This window comes from Centruroides sculpturatus, unplaced genomic scaffold (assembly GCF_000671375.1).
Source record: "Centruroides sculpturatus isolate CEXI.00-Female unplaced genomic scaffold, Cexi_2.0 scaffold30, whole genome shotgun sequence".
NCBI lineage: Eukaryota > Metazoa > Arthropoda > Arachnida > Scorpiones > Buthidae > Centruroides > Centruroides sculpturatus.
In genome coordinates, this window is record NW_019384755.1 from 719852 (window position 1) to 742022 (window position 22171).

Genomic DNA, 22171 nt, shown 5'->3' on the forward strand with positions numbered 1-22171 from the left:
CTTTTTTTGTCAATGTCTATTTCCATTTATTCCAAAATGCTAAGATCAATACAAATTCGAGAAATATTTATTACATTTAATTATTTTAATTAAATTTGTTCCTCTCTTACAGATTTTACTAACTTTAATTAAAATTAATTCTTATGTGAATTAATAATTTAATTTGGATGTATACCATGCTATTAATTTCTTATACAAGTTTTTACAATGTGATTGTTTAAGATTAATAATTCAGTTTTAAAAATTCTTTATATAATTATTCAAATAGTTATTATACCTGAAATGTTAAGTAAAACAAAAATAAAATTAATTTACAATATATGCCATCATATAAGCCAATCTAAATATTTTCAGCTCAAAATTCTAGTTTGAATCTATACCATCATACAATAGACTACCATAGGCTCTAGCCTATGAATTAATATTGAATTATACTACTAATTACTATTGAAACATGAATATGTTTTATGGTAGCCTATTGCAAAAATATCAACTATTACCTTTTATAGTTCATATAAAGGGCACAAAGCAACTGTTAAAAATCTTCAGTAAGTTATCTTAGTTGGAATTTTATTATACATCAGATTTACTAGTACACACATTCAAGGGTAAACGTTCACATTTTATACCCACCATACAAATCAACTTCTAGTTTTAGAGAGATTTTTGAGGTTTAAAAAGTCACTCATATGTTGACATATACAGTAAATTATAAAATATTATTTAAAATATTTAACTAAACATAATCTAATGTAAAACTAAAAAAAATGTTTATTTTAATTTATATAAAAAAACATTATTGAACTTACTTTAAATAATTAATTCTACTGGTATTAGCTAAATAATTCAATAGCCAAAATGTAGCTTCTTTATTACTGTTAATTATTGTCTCAATACAATTCACCCATTCTGTCATCACAGTACTAAAATAAAACATTCAGAACAAGGAAGTATCAGCAGTAAATTTATTAAATTGCTATTAAATATTTAAAGAATATTCTCTAACACAATTTTTTATCTATAATAATAAACAAAAATAAATTAAAATTCAAATAATAAAAATATAAACCATTATGAAAATCAAAACAATGTATGTATAAAATACAGTAGAGTCCTGTACAACATGCAAATAAAGCAAGCAACACCCTCGAATTTTGTCCATCAGAGGTATACGTTTTTTTTTTCAACTTATAGGCCAAGGTTTAAACTTTCATAAATTGTGTGATAATGCAGGTTTTGATAACGTGATTACTTATAATGAGTAATGAATCCCCACATTGTACGGGACTCTACTGTATAAATATTGGAACTTCCAAATCAATATTTAACCTATAATCTATTTATTATTGTTATTATTATTTATTCATTTACCTTCCAATGCATATATATATATAGAAAGATAATGATGTTGATATTTTTTTTTTAATATTTCAAATTTTCAAGTAAATCCAAAATTATTAATTTAAATAAAAACTTAATGGCATTAAAATGAAAACGTAGACAGTGAATAATATTCATCCTCTATGTTTTCATTCTAAATGATGAGGCAATAGCATAAAAAAATTTTCATAATAGGACATTTCATTTCACAATAACTAATTTTTTTCTTTCTGGCTTTTTAAAGCTCTACTTAGATAATAATGCTTTCTATCTCCTCTCCATTCAGACACTCATTATTATTTATTTCTGTTGACTATAATTTACATTGTGCACTGAAGCAAATCAGAATCACAGTAAATAATATATTCCATTTAAATATTGTTATTTCATTAATTAAACTTTTTTCATGGAGTTTAATCATGTGAATTTAAACATGTGAATTTTTGACTATTACATTAAAAATTACTAAAACGTAAATGAAAATTAACATGTTAATTACAATTACATAATTAGAAATTGTTAGTGTAAATTGTAGCATTATATCAATACTTTGCAATAAATGATAAAAGTGCAATGCAAATTAATCATAACATATGAAATCAAAAAATTGATTTACACTAGTTTTCACTCTAAAACATTTAAATGATTATAATCAGTGAACAAACAAAGCAAAAAAATATGTAAACAAGCTTAAATTTTTTTTATTTTATAAAATGCTAATAAAGTTTAAGACTAGTTTGTCAGAAAATTCTCATTGCGTCCTTAGCTCAAGAAATATGCAATTGCAATTATTCTGAACATTTGATTAAAAAGATTTTTTTTTATTGGTTTCTAGCTTATGAATTTTTTATTTTCAAATCACATGGGGCTATCCAAAAATTATGTAATTCAGATACAGTAATTGGGTATGCAGGTAATCATTACAATGCATTACAAGGATGTGTAGTATACAAAAACAATATGTAATACTAGGATTGCAACTCTTAGATAACAGAATAATTTGTTTTTGTTTCTGAAGTGTTTTATGGCAATTGTACTGTTTATGTCACTGCTTTGTACATAATACTTGTAATTAATAAAACAATGTAATGCTCTGTATCCCCATCTGTGAAATATTCAATTTGGGAGTATGTGTGACAACAATATGAAGTGTGACAACAATATGAAGTGTTACAAGAAGATGGGATGATAGTTGAAAATAGCATTATGTAGTTAATGGATGATTCCATATTTACTACTTTTTAGAAATTATATAAAATAATGAATGTAATTTGTCCTTCTGAATTAAATTGCATTTTAATCCAATATTTTGTCAAGAAATTCAGTTTTATCAATATCCATCACTAATTTACTAATATTTATTAAATTTTAAATAATATCTACAATATTTATGTTTAATAATTTATCTTCGCTCTTTTTATTTAAAATTTATAAATAAATTATATATAATGCTGTATTCTGATTAGAATGAACACATTGAAACATTCCATACAATCTGGAATTGTAATTGTAAGCAAAGTTAACGAGGTGTGACTTTTTTGTTCACAAACTAATATAATATTCTTTTATGACAACAATTTTCTCTTATTTTATTTTAATCTGAAAGTTATCTGATATAAATGAATAGACACTGATACCCAGAGATTCCTTTAGGTATAATTTCTCTTCTCAAATAATAGAATCAATTTTCTAATTCTAATTACTAAAGAAAAAGATATTCTATAAAGGAAAAAAATGTAATAAAACTTATAATTGGTATACTGAATTAAAACTGGTATACAAAATAATAATTATTTTTTCTTTTTAGATTGAAAATTAAAACATGAATATTGTACTAATATCCAGTAAGGCAGTAACGTAACACATTAGCTAAATATATACTCAAATATTATGTGAAAAAATTACTCAGCATATGATAAACATCAATTAAGTATAACACCAATACTAATTATCTTTTCAACAGAATTTTTCTTGTCAATAATATATAGAGTATATAAATGATACAATGCCATTTAATTTTTAATTTTTCAAAAATTCTAATAAATATGTTTTACCAATAATATAATTGAAATATAAAAAAGTCATAAATTTTAAATTCTTTATTATAAAAAATATTTAACATTTTCATAACTTACTAAAATTTAATTTATAAATTTCTTTTTAAACATAATTTTAAAAAAACTAACCTGATCTTCCTTTTATAACGTAAGTAAGTATTGAAAAGAAAATTGACACTTAAATTTAAACTTTCAATCATTAATTTGGGATAATCAGAAAGCTTTGAATTTCCCTAAAATAATAAATTTAAATCAAATAAAAAGAAAAGCTTTATTAATTTTTAAAATATTAAATTTTTACTTACAATGTTGCAAGTAACAACTTGCTGTATGAAACTAAAATATGAATTGCTGTAAATGTCTCGATTGTGCATAAAAACTAAATTTTCTTCCCTTACTAATTGCTGTATTCTAGCTGGCATTTTATCCAAAAACAGTCCCTGTCTTTCACCTCTGTCAACCAATTGTGTTAGCTGACTTAAGCTATCACCATGTCTATGTGTACCACTTTTTCTTACTGTTCTTTAATGAAAAAATCAAATAATGTAACAAAATAATTTATATTTAGAATTTGAGTTAAAAATATAAAAAAATTTATAATTCTCACTTATTTGGTGTACCAATATTATCTTTCTCAGTTTTCCTGAATGAAAATCGTCCAGGTATTTTTCGAGGTGTTCTTGGTGTTTTTATCGCTTCTTCCATTCTCTCATAAAATAATATATAGCCATTCCAATACCTTTGTCGAATCTCAGGATAAGAATTACCTGAAATTGCATATATGTTACAAAAATGCTGTTATTAAAATTATAATAAATAAATCATATATAAAAATTATACAGTGTATATTTCAACAAGTGTTGAAAAAACAAAAATAAAGAGTTTTATTTATTTCTTTGCTGTTTTTTTAAAATATAAGTAAACATATCTCTTATGTTATTTCTATAATATACAAAATTGAAGTACTTTTTAATTCCTGAAATGTATTTCCTACATTTAACTAAATAAATATGGTAAATAAAATTCTTAAAAGTCTGTGCCTTGGGCAACTATAATTTTTCTCTAATTCTAATATAAATCAAAAGCTGATGATTGTTTTAAATAATTCTTGATTATACTATAATTTTACATATATGTTTTACATAAAATTTAATTTTAAAAATTGCAAAAAAAAAAAAAAATATTTAGTTACCAGAATCTCTAACTTTAGCTTTGTAAGTTCCACCAAAGCATTCTGCTTCCAATGTAATATCATTAAAGTCATATTCTTCAACTGTGGTATCATTAAATTTAAACCATTTTCCAACATTTGCTACATTATCTTGTCTGTTGAATACAAAGTAACAGTTATTTATTAATTTATTAAAACAGAAAATTTTTTAAAAATTATATCAATACAATAATATATCTCAAATGAAAAACTTAGTAATATTTATATTTATAAGCCAAGCTTTTTCATAGATTTTTTTCTGTCAGAATAACATTAAATTACCTTTGAAGCTATATAGTTAAGTAACGGTATCAATATATTCAATCTAATTATAAATTAATATGTTAATAGAAATACTTATAAAAGATAGCAATCCTATAATATAATAATTCTATAGGGTTTTCCATTATGGGTGCTCGAACTTCAAATTTAAATAAAACAAGGTGTGTATGAGATATCATTAATTTTATTTTTTTACTTGAAAGAGTATTCGATTACCTTATGTATGGAATATAATATCGGCCAAATGGCTGCCACGGCTTCGCTGGGTGGCACATATATGAGAGGTCATTTTTGATGACTCGACGGCATAAATTGGGCTTGATATCATTGATGGCATTGGTTATGTTGACTTTTAAGGCATCAATTGTCTGCAGCTTATTCACATAAACCCATGATTTAACATAACCCCATAAGAAAAAGTCTAATGGCGTTAAATCACATGATCTCAGTGGTCAGTTGACATCACTGAAATGTGAGATAACCATGCCATCAAATTTGTCATGCAGAAGATCCATTGTTGCATGCACTGTTGTAATGCCGTCCTGTTGGAACCACATGTCATTGAGATCCATATCTTCCAATTTAGGCCACAAAAAATTGGTTATCATTGACCTGTACCTCTCGCCAGTGACAGTTATAGTGATGCCAGCTTCATTTTGGAAGAAGTACGGACCAATGACCCCGCCAAACCAAAATCCACATCAAACAGTGACTTTTTCTGGATGCATTTGCAACTGATGGGTCTCATGTGGATTGTTATCACCCCAAATGAAACAATTTTGCTTGTTGACATAGCCATTCATCCGAAAAGGGGCCTCGTCACTGAAGATGATTTTCTGTCCAAAATCAAGGTCCACTTCCAACTGCTCCAGAGCCCAGTCAGCAAATGCTCAATGCTGCCTATGGTCATTCAGTTCCTGTGTCAATTGAATTTTGTACAGGTGCAGGCCCAAGTCCCAATGCAAAATTCGTCAAGTTGAGGTCTGCAAAAGGCCAAGTTCTTGGATGCGACGAGGAATTGACTGCCATGGGTTATCCCGCACACACTTGTTCACTGCAGCAATGTTTTCTGCAGACTTCACGTTTCAATGACGTACGGGTATTGTTTGATTTACTGAACCAGCTGATTCAAATTTGGCCTCCAAACGACAAACAGTTGACTCAACAGGATGCACACAATGATCCTGATTGTGTGCACCATAAAAATCACATAGCGCACGAAATGTATCTCAAACTCAGCACTCATTTTGATAGTAAATTTTAATGATTTGCATGCATTGCTCAACACTGTAATTTTCCATAATGATTTGACCAACATTAATTACTATAACCTACAAATCTGACAGCTGTAGTTTCACTAACATGGCCGCTATACACTGGCAAAGTTCGAGCGCTCCTAGCAGAAAACCCAATATATACTGTTATTATGTTCTTTGTCTATTAGTTTTGTTTAAAACATTGTTTTTATTTAGTTTGAAAAGCAATATCTATTAATTTATAAGAGGCATTCAATTAAAAATGGGACACTTGGGTTTGACACCTGCACCTCCTCCTGGATACTATATCAGAAATGGACTACACCATACATTGAACCAATAAGGGCAAATGTTATGTGATTTAAGGCCATGTCAGCTGTCTGCATTGGATTGAAGTTTGTTATTGTCTAAAGTGAAGTATGAAATGTAGTTTAGAAAGCAGTCAAACCCCAGTTTTCAAGTGACTCACTTTTCAAACAATTTGGTTCATGAACAGAATTTTTAACTCATATTTGCCCTAGTTGCCGAATAAGCTACTCAGCAAGAGCCGACCATAGATGACACAGACAGTTAACTCGTTATACTTTCTGTTAAAGAAAGTCAACTGCCCAACCAATCAGTGACATGACTACTGATTTAGAAGTAATACTAAGATCACTGCATCATTACATGTCATCACATAAATCATTGATGACATTGCTATTTAAATTAGATTTCAACGTGCATGCAGAAAAGATACTATTTCTGTTTTTTTGGTATGTGCCACAGTTGAATTTAAATCAAATTAATTAATAAAAACAAAATTAATTGACATTCATGTAATATAAATGGCATCTATTTAAGAATGTGTGTTTAAATATGCTTAAGTTAAATTAAATAACAAAAATTTAGTAACATAATATTATATATTTATTAATATAATATTACATTGCATTTGTAAGCATTCTTATGAATGAAATATAGCTGAAAGGGTAAAAAAAAAGAATTGTTTTGAGGGTCAGGAATAGATTAATCCATATTATATTGTTTCTTATGGAAAAGTTTGTTTTAGTTTTAGAACAAATCAGTTTTTAAACAACTTTTAGGAACAAATTAAGTTTGAAACCTGAGGTCTGACTGTAAAGACAGTGTTGAGCAATGCAGTGTTGAGCAATGCATGCAAATGCATGCAAATCATATAAGTGAGCCATTATATGCTTTCTCACAGCTGAAGACATTTGTGTTTGGGTACCCAATTGAAGAATAGTTGGTGTATATGGGAATAACCATGTCCCTGACATGGATGCAAGAATGGAGTAAACAGTTTCATGAAGCCTGTATATCCTTGAATGATACTTGATCTGGCCAGCCACATGATGTTAGTCAAAATGTTGATGAATTGATCTGTAAATGATCAGGCATCACAATAAGAAAGAAAGGCTGCAGGAGAGCTTTCTTTTTAGCTAAATATCAGTAACAGCTCTGTTCACACAGTTATCAAAGAATTTCAGTACCACAAAATTGCACTCTATAGATGCTTCATCATCTTCATCAATGAACAAAAACCATGTGGATAACCATATCTCTGTAAAATCTGACACACTATCTCACTGAAGGTGTAGAATTTCTTTCACATGATGTTGTTGGAAACAAATCTTTGTGCCATCACTTTTAGCCAGAAAGCAAGCATCAAAGTCTATAATGGAAATATCATGGATCTCTGCCACCTAAGAAGTGAAAGAGCATTCAGACCAGTGTTAGGAAATGTTATGCTACTCCTTTCTTTCTTACTTCTTTGCCTTCTTTCATAATCATTTTTTACCTTTTCTTCTTTCCTCTTCATCTCAATAAGGATCACTTTACTAACATTCTTTTCTAACCAACAAGAACCATGCATCATTGAGCTTCTTAAAAAAGTTGTAGAATTAATGCCAAACACTATTATACAACTCTGAGGAAACTGAAGAAAGTTATGTAATCAAAGTGATCAGGGATGCTCTCCAACAGCATTATTTTGCTACTTAACAATGTATGGCACCATATCATCATCATCATCATCATCATCATCATCATCATCATCATCATCATCATCATCAAATAAACATTATTAAAGTTCAGGCTATTTACTTTTATACTTCATTTTGATTCATTATAAACTATTTGAATAAATATTAAAATTTATAAAAGCTATCAAATAATTGTTTCTTTATAATATTTTAGATCTCATGTAAAATTAAATTAAGTGCATAATTATACAATTACTTTTATAATTTTATATTTTTAAATAATAAATTATAATTAAAGATGTTGCAAAAAGAAAATTTTTTAATATAATAAATTTTATTAAAAAGTTTTTGTGAAAATAATTAGTAATTCAACACATTAATATTTCAACAAATAAAATTCAAGAGTTAACTACAAATAAGTTAATTAATGAAAGCCATCTGTTGTTATTATTTTTTAATAATATTACCTTCTTTCTTTGATATAAGAATAATAATGTCCTGCATTAGCTTGTCCACTATGAACAACTACACCAACAAGTTCATATATAAAACTATTTGCTTTTATATTTGACTTAATGGCTTCATTTCTCTCTTCATTCTGACCTTTCAATAACTCTTCTTCATGTATACCATCAGCTGTATATGGATTCATCTCTAATAACCAAGGAAACTGTAATTAAATGAAATCAACAAATAATATAAATTTTCTGCAAAACTGAATATAATTCAATAAAATTTATTATAACTTTCAAATAAATATATAAATATTCTAACCTTAAAATAATCATCAAATTTCATAGCTCTGTTTGCCTCCCAATCATATCCAAATCTTTTTAATTGAATCACAAGAACTGGTGGTAATGACTTTATACATGTCCTTTTAATTGTATTTCTCTAAAATTATATTAAAAAGTATAATTTTAAAACTGTTTTTGAAATCACAATAGATTTATAGAGTTTGAATTTACCTTTTCTCCACATTTTTCACAAAAATAGGCATTGTCTCCTTCTAACAATTCTCCTTTCACAAACTGATCAAGTGAATCCAATAAATTATGGCTTTTCACAGGTAAATTAAGTGCAGTAAATGTTTCCTCTCTTTCATATCTTAATTCACATATAATTCAAAAATTCAATAATTAACTTCATTATTTAATTGAATTATCTTCATGCAAATTGTAAAATAAATAAATAATTGCAATGAATATTTTAAAATTGTTAAAAAATTCCTAAAACATTTGCTTATGTCTGTAATTTTAAATAATTACCAAAATTAGAACTTACCTGTGGGGACATCCCTGACATATTTTTTGATCGGAAAATGATCCTTCATATTTTGCCTTAAAAATGGGTTCCCAACCATTTTTACTCAAATATTCATCTAGCTGATCAATCAGATGGGTGAAAAATTCAAAAGCATCTTGTTGTTCTCTTACATTTATAGGTTGACCCCATAATCTAAAATACTTCCAAAATTTTTCTGGAATATGGTATTGTAATTGTGATTCCAACAAGTGGCCAAACATCAGTTGAAACTGATAAAAAAGGCTGAAAATTAATAATAATTTATATTAATTAAATTAAGTTATAACAAAACAAAACTGCATTACATTATCAATATGAATGAATAAAACTAAGTGTGTATAATGATTATATTTGTATTTAATTATCCAATTGCATACTTTGTAAAATGTTAATCTCTTCAAATAAAGTTATAAACAAAATAGCACAACTTGATTGACAAGAATTAAAATCCAAAATATTTATTTCCTCTGTTTAATTTTTAAAAATATCTCTATATTGATTTATTCGTTAAAATTTCTCATTTAAATATCATTCTTTACTATGACAATTTTTTGAAAAGATGATAGTTTTAAAAATATCTTTGAATAAATATTTGTTTGAAAATTGCTAATAATTGCATTGTATAATTATAACAAAATATTTTTACATTAATTATTATTTTATAAATATTAGTTACCTTTCTTCATCTATATCTCCCTCATCAACTGACAAAATAGCTTCTCTTACCCCAGGTTGCATATATAATTGTTGTATGACAGAATTCATGTAGCATGTGGCACCAGCATTTTTTAGACCAACATAACCAGAAGCTAAACGTCCTGCCACTAATGGTTCATACTATTTGAAAAAATTTTACTGAATAATTTTTAAAATTTTAATTATTTACAGTGAGGCTCCTGAAATCAAATAATACTTTTTTTGCTCAATAGCATAAATGTTTTTTCCTAGTTTCATTTGTTTTAATTCAGTTTTAACTGATCACATATTAAATAATTTACAAACTCAACAATTAATAGAAGATTTTAGGTGCCTTACTGTGATTAAAAAATTCATAATATAAATTTGTTATTTACAAACAAAATAATCAACATTAATAATCTATTATATACAATTTTCTTCAAGTCTAGGCTGATCTGAAATTTTGATAAATACAATACTTTAACCTGAAATTATCATATTTCTTTGATTCTAAAATGCTATTGATTTGAAATTGAATTTTAAGAATTTTCTTTTATGAAGGAAAAACTATTAAATAACAAATTTATTTTGTTAAGTAACAAGTTAGAAAAACAACACAATACAATGGAACAGATAATTTTTTGCAACTCTATTTCCATGCCACTCTGAATACACATAATAACTATTCATTTTAATGCTGTATCATAAAGCCATCTTTATGACTTCCTGTACGTTAAAAAGAAGTTTAAATTCAACATGCATTATCAGCAGAGCTCATTTGAACTGATGTGAGTGTTGAATAGTATAAACAAAAAGTTTATTATAAATGCATAACACTAGGTGAGTTACGTATCTTGTAATGTATGTTGACTGTTGTTTTAGACTGTAACAGTAAAATGCCTTTGATTCTAAGACACAGCTCTATTTTGGTTTACTAAAAATGGATAAAATAATGTGCATCTTAGAATCAAGAAATACAAAATCCATTATTTTGATATATAATGCATTGATGTAATTATTATTGATGATTTTGAAACATTATTATTCAGCAATTATCAAATATTTTTTCATTCTTATTAGAAACAACTTAATGTTAAATGTTATTTTATTAATATTTCAATTGCAATTTATCACTATTTTGCAAAAAAATCAAAATATTTTTTTCAGTTTTTGCTTGTCAAGAAGAGATAAAATCTTTCCTTTTCATCTTTTCATTTTATGAAAACTAATTTTCTTTATTACCTGATATCAGCTATAATTATTCAAAATATTTTTAAAAGTAAATTTTAAAAATTTTTACTTCATCATCTACTTCTTGAAATATAAAATGATATGTAAATAATGTAAATACAGTAGCCCCTCGTTATATTACACTTGTCAGGAGACAAACAAAAAACTTGATATAACCAAGTACTAAAAATCCTGGGTTTTTACTAAACAATTATATCTGAGAATACAGGCGAGGGTTAGCCCTCTAATCATTAAGTTGAGAGACCCGCTCACTTTGTCAGTGGATGGCGAAATTTATAAATGCTGTCAGAATAGTAATATCCTTCTGATATCAGGAATCGACACCAGCTAGAATAGGAATTCACACCCTAACATGTGATATTAAGATCTATATTTAAAAGGAGGTCTGTATAATTATCGAGTGGTATGTTGCGGGTAAGTTCCAATTGTAGGCAGTTCGAATGTCAGTATTCGACCAAGTAAACAGACAGGTTAACAAATAATAAACAAAAGTTTAATGAATAAAAGTAAAGAAATACATAAAGAAATAATCTATCACTAACTCAATGCCTAATCATGTACATCTCTAAACACAGAGAGAGAGTTTACAAAAGGTTCTAATTATAATATCTCTGGGCTAGCTGATTTGTTTCAGTTGATGTAATCCAAATGATATGTGGAAATGTCTTCAAATATGGAAACAGAGGAAGGCTAGAGAGTAGCGAGACGGGTCTTCAATGCCTGACTGATTCGGCTATGCGGGAATCTTCTTATGACTATCCTCTTCTATGTCTCTTCTTCTACGGGTCCTCTCCCTCAGTGGTCGTCCTGGTTATCGTCATTGGCTCCCTACCACTATGGCAGCTTTTTATTATTGTTGACTGCCCTGAGAATATGATTTCTCTGCTTTTTTTTCCAAATTTCTCTCCAATTGGGTTTTAGTATTCATAACAACTGACAGGATATATTTCTGACGCAAAGGGACAGATGTTCGTAGAGATGTGTGAAAACATCTTTCCCAAAGGAAGTTTTGCTTCTCTTCCCACAAAAATTGACAAAATGCATCATTTTTGATGTTAAAATGTTACTTTAAATTGTTGATTAATTGAATAAATTTTTAACTGATTAAATTAAATTGTTCTCTATTCCTGAATTCTCACATATACATACGATGGAATTTCTATCCCCAATTCTTCATCAGCAAGTGTTTCTGATATAAAATAAGCTGTTTTGCAATACTCAATTTAATTCATGGTTATATCATATTAAATGTTTACATAAACATTGAAACCATGATGTTTATGCTAAAAGAGAGTGAATGGACAAATGGATGTATCAGCCAACATTTGAGTCAAAGTGATGCAGCAATTAGATGATGCTGACATGAATGGGTATTGAATGGCAAGTCCGGAGAAAAGTAGGCAGTGGACAGCCTAGAACAGGGTTGTCCAACCTTTTTTCCTAATGGGCCAAATTATAAATTTATGTATATTCAGCAGGCCACAAAGGAACTTTATATAAATATAATTTTTTAAAAAGTTCAAAATGTGATTATCAAATTTTAATAACAAATATATATAATTACAAAAAATACCATATTATTTATTGACAGTAAAAAAAGAAATTATACTCACACAAAATAAAAATAAATTCAATGAAATTTTTGACATTGCCTTCCTTTTATAATATTGTCAACATCTGCTTTTATGATACTAGTGTTAACTGTAAGCATGTTAGTTAAATGGGAATCACTCAATCTACTTCTTTCAGCAGTTTTGATGTTTTTCATGTATGAAAAGAATTGTTCACAACAGTATGTACTACCCCACATGCATAACAGTTTTCTAGATAAAACAATTTTCTAGTAGCAATTACATCACTATGACATAAAAGTGTGTCCAGTGAAACGAGAATAATTTCTACAACATACGTTACCAAAGTAAATGAAAATGTACCTAAAAAATTTAGGGTGCAATGGGCTGCATAAAATATTAAGTGGGCCACTTAATATTTTAGTAGATAATAATAGGCCGCAGGCTGGACATCCCTAGCCTAGAATGATCACAGAACAGAAAGATGGGATGATTGTTTGAGCAGCTTTAACTTGTCCCTATCAATCATTCAATGTGTGTGACCAATGCCAAAGCAGTACACTCACAACCTCCATTATACTGGCTGCCACTGACCCTTAGGCATCATCAAGAATGATTGCAGTGGTGTCAGGTTCGATTAACATAAAACTGTTCTGATTGAAGATGAATTATCTTCACTAACAAGTCCTGTTTCAAACTGAGTTCCAATGACAAACATAGATGTGTATGGAGACATTCTGGCCATTGCCAGAATCCTGCTTTTACTGTCAAATGCCACAAAACCTGACAACAAGAAGTTACAGTTTGTGGCACCATTTCTTTTGGTAGACAGATCCTCTTAGTATAGTCCATGGTACACTCACAGTCCAGCAATACATTAACAGCACTCTGAGATCTGCTGTGATAACATTCCTTTCACAGCACCCAGGGCAAACTTTTCAATGTCCACCCACATATGGCATGCCTCTCATGTAAATGTCCTTGTAATCATGACATCCTTTCTTGGCTAGCCAGATCTCTCTCCAATTGAGCACATTTTGCACTTATTTAGGTGTCACCCACAACCATCTGGAAATGGTGATGACTTAGCCCATCAATTAAACACTGTTTGGCAAGAAATCCTAAGAACACCATCCATCAACTTTACAATCAAAACAACATCAATACAATCAATACAAATCAATACAACATCAGATAACAACTTGTATTCAGGTAAGAGGTGGGCCAACATCTTGTTGACTTCCTCACTTTTTGTAGCTCTTTCTCTGGAATAAATCATCCAACTGTTTCAAAATTGTAAAAATTTCTTTTTTTGTGCATGTATAATAAACATACCAAATTTTTTTCCAGTTGGATAAATTCTTTCTTGGTGTGTCAATTATTTTTTTTCAAAGAATGTATTTAAAAATAAAGAAATGCAATTAAGGAGGTCAATAGAAAAAGGTAACTAAGTAATATTTTGATGTTTTCAGGAATTCTCAAAAAACTATTCTTTTTGCATGAGGTTTGTTATGAAGTAATTAAAGCCTAAATGTTAAATACACTTCAGTAAAGTTCTTATCATACAAAGAAAATATCCATATCAATAAAACTTATTTAATAAACATAACAAAATACTTAACTGAAAAAGGTATCTAAGTGTTCTTGATTTGTCAGAAAATCAGCAATTTGAGAAAACTATTATGATCATGTTTACATGGAAAACAATTTCTGCTTTCCATAGTAAAGACATTTTTATCCAAATATTTATAAAGTAATGAATATCATCATAACTAAGTTTTGTGAGCCCTGATCTTTAGAAATAAATTATAAATATTAAAAAAATGTGAATAAAATCTAACTTTAACATTTTTTTTTCCCGGAAAATTCAGAAATAAAACATTTTCAAATTCCCAATCAAAAATGAAATGATAAATTAATTACTTTTTATTTCATATCTCCAATAATATTAAAAATTGGCTGACATAAGAATAGTAGAAAAGCACAGCAAATAAAAACATTTTTAAAAAATAGTAGGAGGTTCAGGCAAATATATTTAAGAATTTCAAGTATATCTACCATAAAACTTTATCCTTGGCACTATCCTTGAAATAAAATTAAAAACAAACTACTATTACTTATGCTATTCTGCCTGTTTAATTTGTTCTATATATGATAATCAAATTTCAATCAAAAACATTTTTTTTTTTAAATTATTTATTTATTAACCTAAACTTGGCAGTCTGTATTGCAAAAATGAATGTCAACATTGTTTTTTTAATTTAATAAATTAAATTTATGATACAGTTATAAAACAAAAACGATTATATATATAAAATTAATCATTTACTTAAATTATCAATTTATTTATATTAAACATCTAGTAAATGATTCTAGATTAAAAGTTCACAACTACTTTAATTACCTCATATTCCTTCACAAGTTCTGGTTTTAAATAGTGATGCATTTTTATTAAATAGTTGACAATTTGTTCCATGTTTTGTAAACATTCTTTGGCTAATTCAACTAACAATTCATAAGCTGAAACTCTTGATTCATTACTAGAACATCTAGAAAAATAAATAACTTGAAATTTTCATAGATACAATAAAATTTGAATTTAATTTGATAATCTTTTAAAATTTGAAAATAAATAACATTTATTCTAAATTGTTATTTAAAATACAATCATCTTTATCAAATGCAAAATATATGATATCAAAAAATGTCACAATAATAATAATTAGTCCCCAGATTTTCTGGATTTATCTGAGAATCTGAGGATAGTTCCAAAAATAACACATTTTGCTTCTAACCAACGAAAATGAAGTTTTTACATTTTTTGAACCAAAATCAGAAAAATTTATTGGATTTTCTTGCAATTTTTTAAAATACATTCATAATTTTCAGAAAAATACTGTCATGTATGCAGTCCTTGATGCCATTCTAGGTACCAAAAAAACCATTTTGAATTTCAGAACAAAAGCAGACACACCTTCTGATATGTTGCCAGGTTGAATTACATTATGCCAAATTTAGGGGTTTTTTTTAAATTGACAAAAATAAAAATTATTAGCATCTTAGCTATCTTTTGAGTTAATTTAATTTTATTCAGTAACTTTTTGGTTACTTTCTAAATACATTATTGGTGACATTTCCTAAGACCTGACAACAGTGTGAAGTGCAAAAGTGTGCGCTGCCTTGAGCTTTTATATTCGGTTACAGACTAAGAAATTTAATGGGTAAGCATAAAAGTTCTGTGCATGAACTTTTGCTGAAATGGATGAAGGGAGCGAAGTTAGCCAAGAGAGACTTCACAATGGATGGCTCAAAAATGTTCTGCCATGTATCTCAAAATACATTTGTGTGCATGAAGAAATCACATTTTGAGGATCATGTGCATTCTGCAAGACACATGCAAGCAGCACATCAACAGGATCGAACATCCCAGATGCTGCTCACAAAAATGGAATCTCAGGATCAAGGAAATATATTTTTCTTAGATACAGCAAGAACCCTTATAGGATGTAATATAGAATTACATAAACTGAAGCATCCCTTGTTGAGGAAGTACTTAGAAAAATACACAAAGCAAAATCTTCCCGATAAATCAACACTGTAGAAGAATTATCTTCCACATGTTCACCACAAAGTGCTTGAAGAAATCCACAAAGAAATGAGTGACAATGCTATATGGTTTGCTGTAGATGAAACTACAGACTCGTGTGGATGATATGTTGCTTCAATGATAGTAGGAAAACTTGATGAAAAAGACTGAGCTAAAATTCATCTTTTATACAAATTTCTGGAGAGGACAAATGTAGAGGTGATAGCAAGATTTGTTCAGGAAAGTCAAATATTATTGTGATACTCTGAATTTTAACAAAAATCAATTGTCAATGTCATCATACTTGCTCAACAATTGTTGTCCTCAGCTATCTGGGAAAATCTCCCCTTACATTTTCTCAATGGTGAAAGTGACACATTCCTGTGATCTGCTGACCTCTTAACTGGACGATGTAGCACTAATATTTGACAGCCAAAAAAGTCAGTCGTTGCCAGTCGCTCTTGAATTAAAGTCATCAAAATTTTTCCTGTGTCAGTGCAAATTTCTGTGCTCAATCAGTACTCTGTCGAATTTTCACGTTACTTTCCACTGTGTCTAGAACTTTCTTGATCCAGACCAGTCCAATGATCCAAATCCTCACCCTCAAGATCCTAATCTCAACCTCAATTCGAGAATCCCAAATCAAGAATCATCACCATCAACACAGGTATTTCCCGACTCGTGAACAATTGTAAACTTTCTCTCTCGCAATTGCTAGCTAAATAAGTTAACTTGATATATTGTATTATGTATTCCTCTTCGTTGAAAATAAACAGGTATTTAGTTGTTAACTTTTGTATCTGAGTATTTTACTTCCAGTACGCTGTCTCTCAACCCAAATTTAGATCTCGGATCTGATTGCCAGCACACGCGGCCACTTGCATGACCGAATCAACACACCATCTCAGCTTCCATGTCAATCGAGACACAATGGTGTCAGTCCTGACAGGGCATCGAAGAGGTGTCGACCCTCTGGTAATATTATTGTGGCAAGATAAATTTTTCCAAAATACTGAAAAAGTTCTCGTCATGCTTACAGATGGTGCAGCATACATGAAGGCTGCTGCACACATTTTGAAGTCTTTTTTATATAATCCGATTCACATAACTTGCCCTAAATTACATTTTACATCTTCTAACCGAACAAGTTCATTTACATTTTAAAGATGTAAACGCCCTCATTTTTTCTGACAAGAAAGTAGTTGCAAAGGCACCAATGCAAGTTGCTATGTATCATCAGCATCTGCCAGATTTTTTTAAAATGGCATGTTTTTTCTATGCTACCTTCAAAATTTTTTAAATTATAACATACAAAATAAATAATATATCCCAAATATTCAAAACAGGATTTTTTTATATTTAGCTTTATAACTATCATAATTACTCTGAAATTGCACGTGACAATTAATTAAATGATATAATTTAAAGTATACACATTATATCAAAAAATTTTCTTTTCAAAATGTTATTTACCTTGGTGTGAGAGGAATACTATTACTGTCATTCCCATGAGATATTAAATGTGAAGCAGGAAATAAAAATTTATTTAATAGATCTGGAATCAATATTTTTCCTACCAATAAAAAAAAAAAAACAATGTAATATATAAATTAATAATAAAATTTAGTTTCAGCAATAACTAAATACATTATTTTAATCATACGTTAACATTTATTAAGTTTATTCCATTGCAGTTACTATAATTATATTACCGTATTTAGCTTTAGAAAATAAAAGAAAATAAAACTAATTTAAGTTTTATTTAAAATTTTAAGTTTTATTTATTTAAGTTTTATTAAAATTTAAGTTATTATAAGTTCCCAAATTTAAGTTTAAAAATAAAATTCAGTCTTGAAATATTACAAAAGTATCAGCATACAGCTGTAAGTCACACTTTAAACAGATCTTGATTTTCAGTTTATAAATTAAGAGTAATCTATGAAAATGTACACAAAGTAAAAAATTATCAAACATTTAAATTTTATTTTGGATATTTTGTTTTTCCATCATAGAAAATATGAAGACACTACTTTTCATGATCAATTAAAATCAAGACCCTTAACACAATGATTTCTTGTTTACAGCTGTAGCTAAGAAAAAATAGTCAAGTAAAAATTTTAAAAAAATCATATTATTACACTGTATAGATTAATACATAATAATAGTTCTATAAGTGCAATGTAGCGTAATAACGATCACTTGGCACTATTAACTTCTTTATTTCACTTTTTGTTGATACGCGTTTACACATGTTTCGGGCCTCATTCACCCCTCCTTAGTCAACTTAAAAACATAAATGCCATCCTTAGGTGTATATTACCACAAGCAGGAGCCATACAATATACATTGGATTGCCTCAAATACTAAGCCCAAGACTTAACTTTAGTTGGAATACATAAGACTTATTTATAACAGCTTTGACTTTCACGACCAGGTTTTTTGAATTTGAAGATCCCTCAAATTTCATAAAATACATTCCTAGGAGACCTTCAGAGATGTAAAGGAAAAACTAGAATAGACGTGTAGCACAGTTCTTTCTTCTTTAATGTTAATAACTGTTCATACATAATTCACAGAACTGAACTTCTTTTTGACTAATCCTTTTTTGTTCGTATTTAATGTTAGTGATAGTTCCTACATAATCGATGGAATTAAACTTCACTTTGGCGAATCTTTTTACTCATCTGTCAGCACTGTTCTTCAGTTTCCCGTATGCTACTACTAGCATTTTTCCTGTATGGTGATTTGCATAATCATGCATTCTTTTGAAGTGGCAAGCCAAGGCTTTCCATTTGAGGCAATCCAATGTATATCATATGGCTCCTACTTGTGGTAATATACACCTAAGGATGGCATTTATGTTTTTAAGTTGACTGAGGAGGGGCAAATTAGGCCCTAAATGTGTGTAAATGCATATCAACGAAAAGTGAAATAAAAAAGTGAATAGTGCCAAGTGATCGTTATTACGCTACATTGCGCTTATAGAATAAATAAAAAGAACTACACAGTTTCAAAGCATGGTACATAATAATAGCTCAATTTTTCAAATTTTGCAATTATTTACAACAAATTCTTAAAGAATTATAAAACAATATTAGATTACATATTAAAAGATCCATGTATTGCCATATCTAAATGACAAAAGACTCATTTAGTTTTAGAGTTTAATACTAATGATTATTAATCATGATTATCTTTATTCATTAATCAAATTAGAAACCATTCTCTCTTCCTCTCTAGGTTGTCAAATCAAAAATATACTCTCATCTAATATTATAAAGGGAATAGAAGAGCTTTGAAAGCATTATCAAAGTCAGATAGGATTATCTAATTAACTCTTAATAACAGAAAAAACGTTTTCATTTAAGTATTTTTTAGCTTTTTATGTTGTGTTATGTTAATAATTTTTCATTGTTTTCATATTGAAAAAGACATTTGAAATATTGATCAAACATTATATTCAAAATTAGTCAGTATTCAAAAATATTATTAATTTTTTCATTTTATTCTTTTTGGTAAGAGAATAGAGCAAGCAATACTTCAGATTATGATATTAAAGGAAGAATCAAAACTATTAATCAAATTAGAAAATTATTTATAAAATCATATTACCAATAACAGAAAGACTAATCATTATGATCTGTGATTCTGAGAATAAATTAAAACAGACAATAAAAATACAGTAATTTAAAACTAAAATACAAATTAAAATACTGTATAGCAATTATAGTTTTAATGTCAATAAGTTAAAATTTATTTTAATAATGTTTTGTGTACTATTTTTAAATTACTTGTCAACATAACAAAAAAATAGTGCTTTAAATATTTTAAACATTATTAAGGATTTTGATTTTTTATCTTCATTGTATTATATCATGTGTTACATAAAGGTTTTTTTAAACATCAAGCATTGCTTTCAAAACAAAAATTTCCAAAAAAATTAAGGATTTTAGAATAATTGTATTTGACTGATATATGAGGTGTGTCATTCCAAAGTGTGTCCTATCTCCTTTCATTTAATTTTCAATATTCAATAAAGTCTTTTAAAGCTTTAAACTTGACATCACTAACATTAATTTATAAATAAACTTGTAGAATGCTATGAGACTTTAAACAATAAATACATTCTATTGATGGTTCTTTACAATAGTATTCAGACAGCACAGATAATCCAAAACTTAAAAGTGCCATTTGGAATGTGATACCCCTCATATACATGTATAAGCTTAATTATAGGATTATAATTATTATTATGATTCTGTTTTTGCTATAAGTAAATGAATAAATAAATAAATAAATATATATATATATATATTAAATTCTTACCAATTTCTTTTTTTTGAATCTTTTCACATGTTAATAATGTCTTAATTAAATTAAAATGACCTGCTAATAATGCATTATCTGCTACTTGTAAATCAGGATTACATGAAGATGAAAACCCTTGTAACCAAGCAATTTCATCTTCAACCATTTGTTTTGCATCAATGTGCAGCATTTGTTGTTCCATGACTATAAACAAAGAAAAAAAACCATTTTTATTCAAAACATAAAACAATTTTATCATTCTTTATCAATCATATCTCTACAAAATTCAAAATTCAAGAAAAAACTTTTCATAACCTTTGATTTATTATAAATTCTATGCATACACATAAAATTAAGAACTTACTACTCAAATCTTTTAATATTCTGCAGACAAATTCAAAATATTCTCTGCATTGGCTTAACAATCTGTAAAAATAACAAATAAGATTGCCTCAGTATTTCTTATATAATAATAACAAAGCATATAAGTATACAACTAGTATACAAGTATAAGTATAAGTATACAACATATAAGTATACAAGCATAATTAATTCATATCAAGCAATAAAGATAAGAAAAAAATAGCTAGAATCAAACTTGTATTTTTTAAAAATACTGTAAAATTGAGAAAACACCATACATAAGATTATAAATAGTTCTACAAAGTTTATTATACATCATTGTAATGTATATAATTATTTGTGTATAATAACTATAATCTATAGTTGAACTTCTTTATTAATAAGATCTACATTATGCCATTTTCTTTCTGATAAATTTTTCTATCAAATACTTAAAGCACATCTTTTCTTGCATTTAAAAATGTTTGAAAGACAGACAAATAAAATTTTTCATATTGATAGTTGTTAATATTGGTTAAAATGTTGACTTATATCCATAACTGTCATTGACAGACAGCCATATTGAGTACAGTATCGTACAAATATTGGTGTACATATAATAAAGTTAAAACTTCTGTATTCAAAATGTTTCAAATAACAATCTTTTTGATACATTCAAAATTGTAAGAATTGACTTCTATCAGCAGGAAAATGTTGTAGATAAAATTTATTATTATTTAAATAAATTTAGAACTGTTTAATAAAACTAAACTACCTTGTTACAAAATAAAACTGAAGATTACTAATATTTTTCAATATAAATATATAACTGTATTAATTATTTCAATCATAACAATTTCCTCAATTCTAATAAAAAGAAAATAACATATCTTCTGTTTGTTTGATTTTTTTTGTGTAAAATATACATAATGCTTTATTTTGTTACTGATACTAATAAAA

General features: G+C 27.7%; 1 protein-coding gene across 1 annotated transcript in view; it reads right to left on the bottom strand.

Annotated features, from left to right (window-relative positions):
• LOC111628704 (ubiquitin carboxyl-terminal hydrolase 24-like) overlaps positions 1 to 22171 on the bottom strand; it is a 174286-nt gene that overhangs the window by 44451 nt on the left and 107664 nt on the right. Inside the window, 9 exon segments of the mRNA XM_023372539.1 lie at positions 8638 to 8840; positions 8945 to 9064; positions 9139 to 9277; positions 9455 to 9718; positions 10152 to 10312; positions 15380 to 15524; positions 18035 to 18134; positions 20888 to 21073; positions 21234 to 21295. Of these exon segments, the coding sequence (XP_023228307.1) occupies positions 8638 to 8840; positions 8945 to 9064; positions 9139 to 9277; positions 9455 to 9718; positions 10152 to 10312; positions 15380 to 15524; positions 18035 to 18134; positions 20888 to 21073; positions 21234 to 21295 (1380 nt within the window).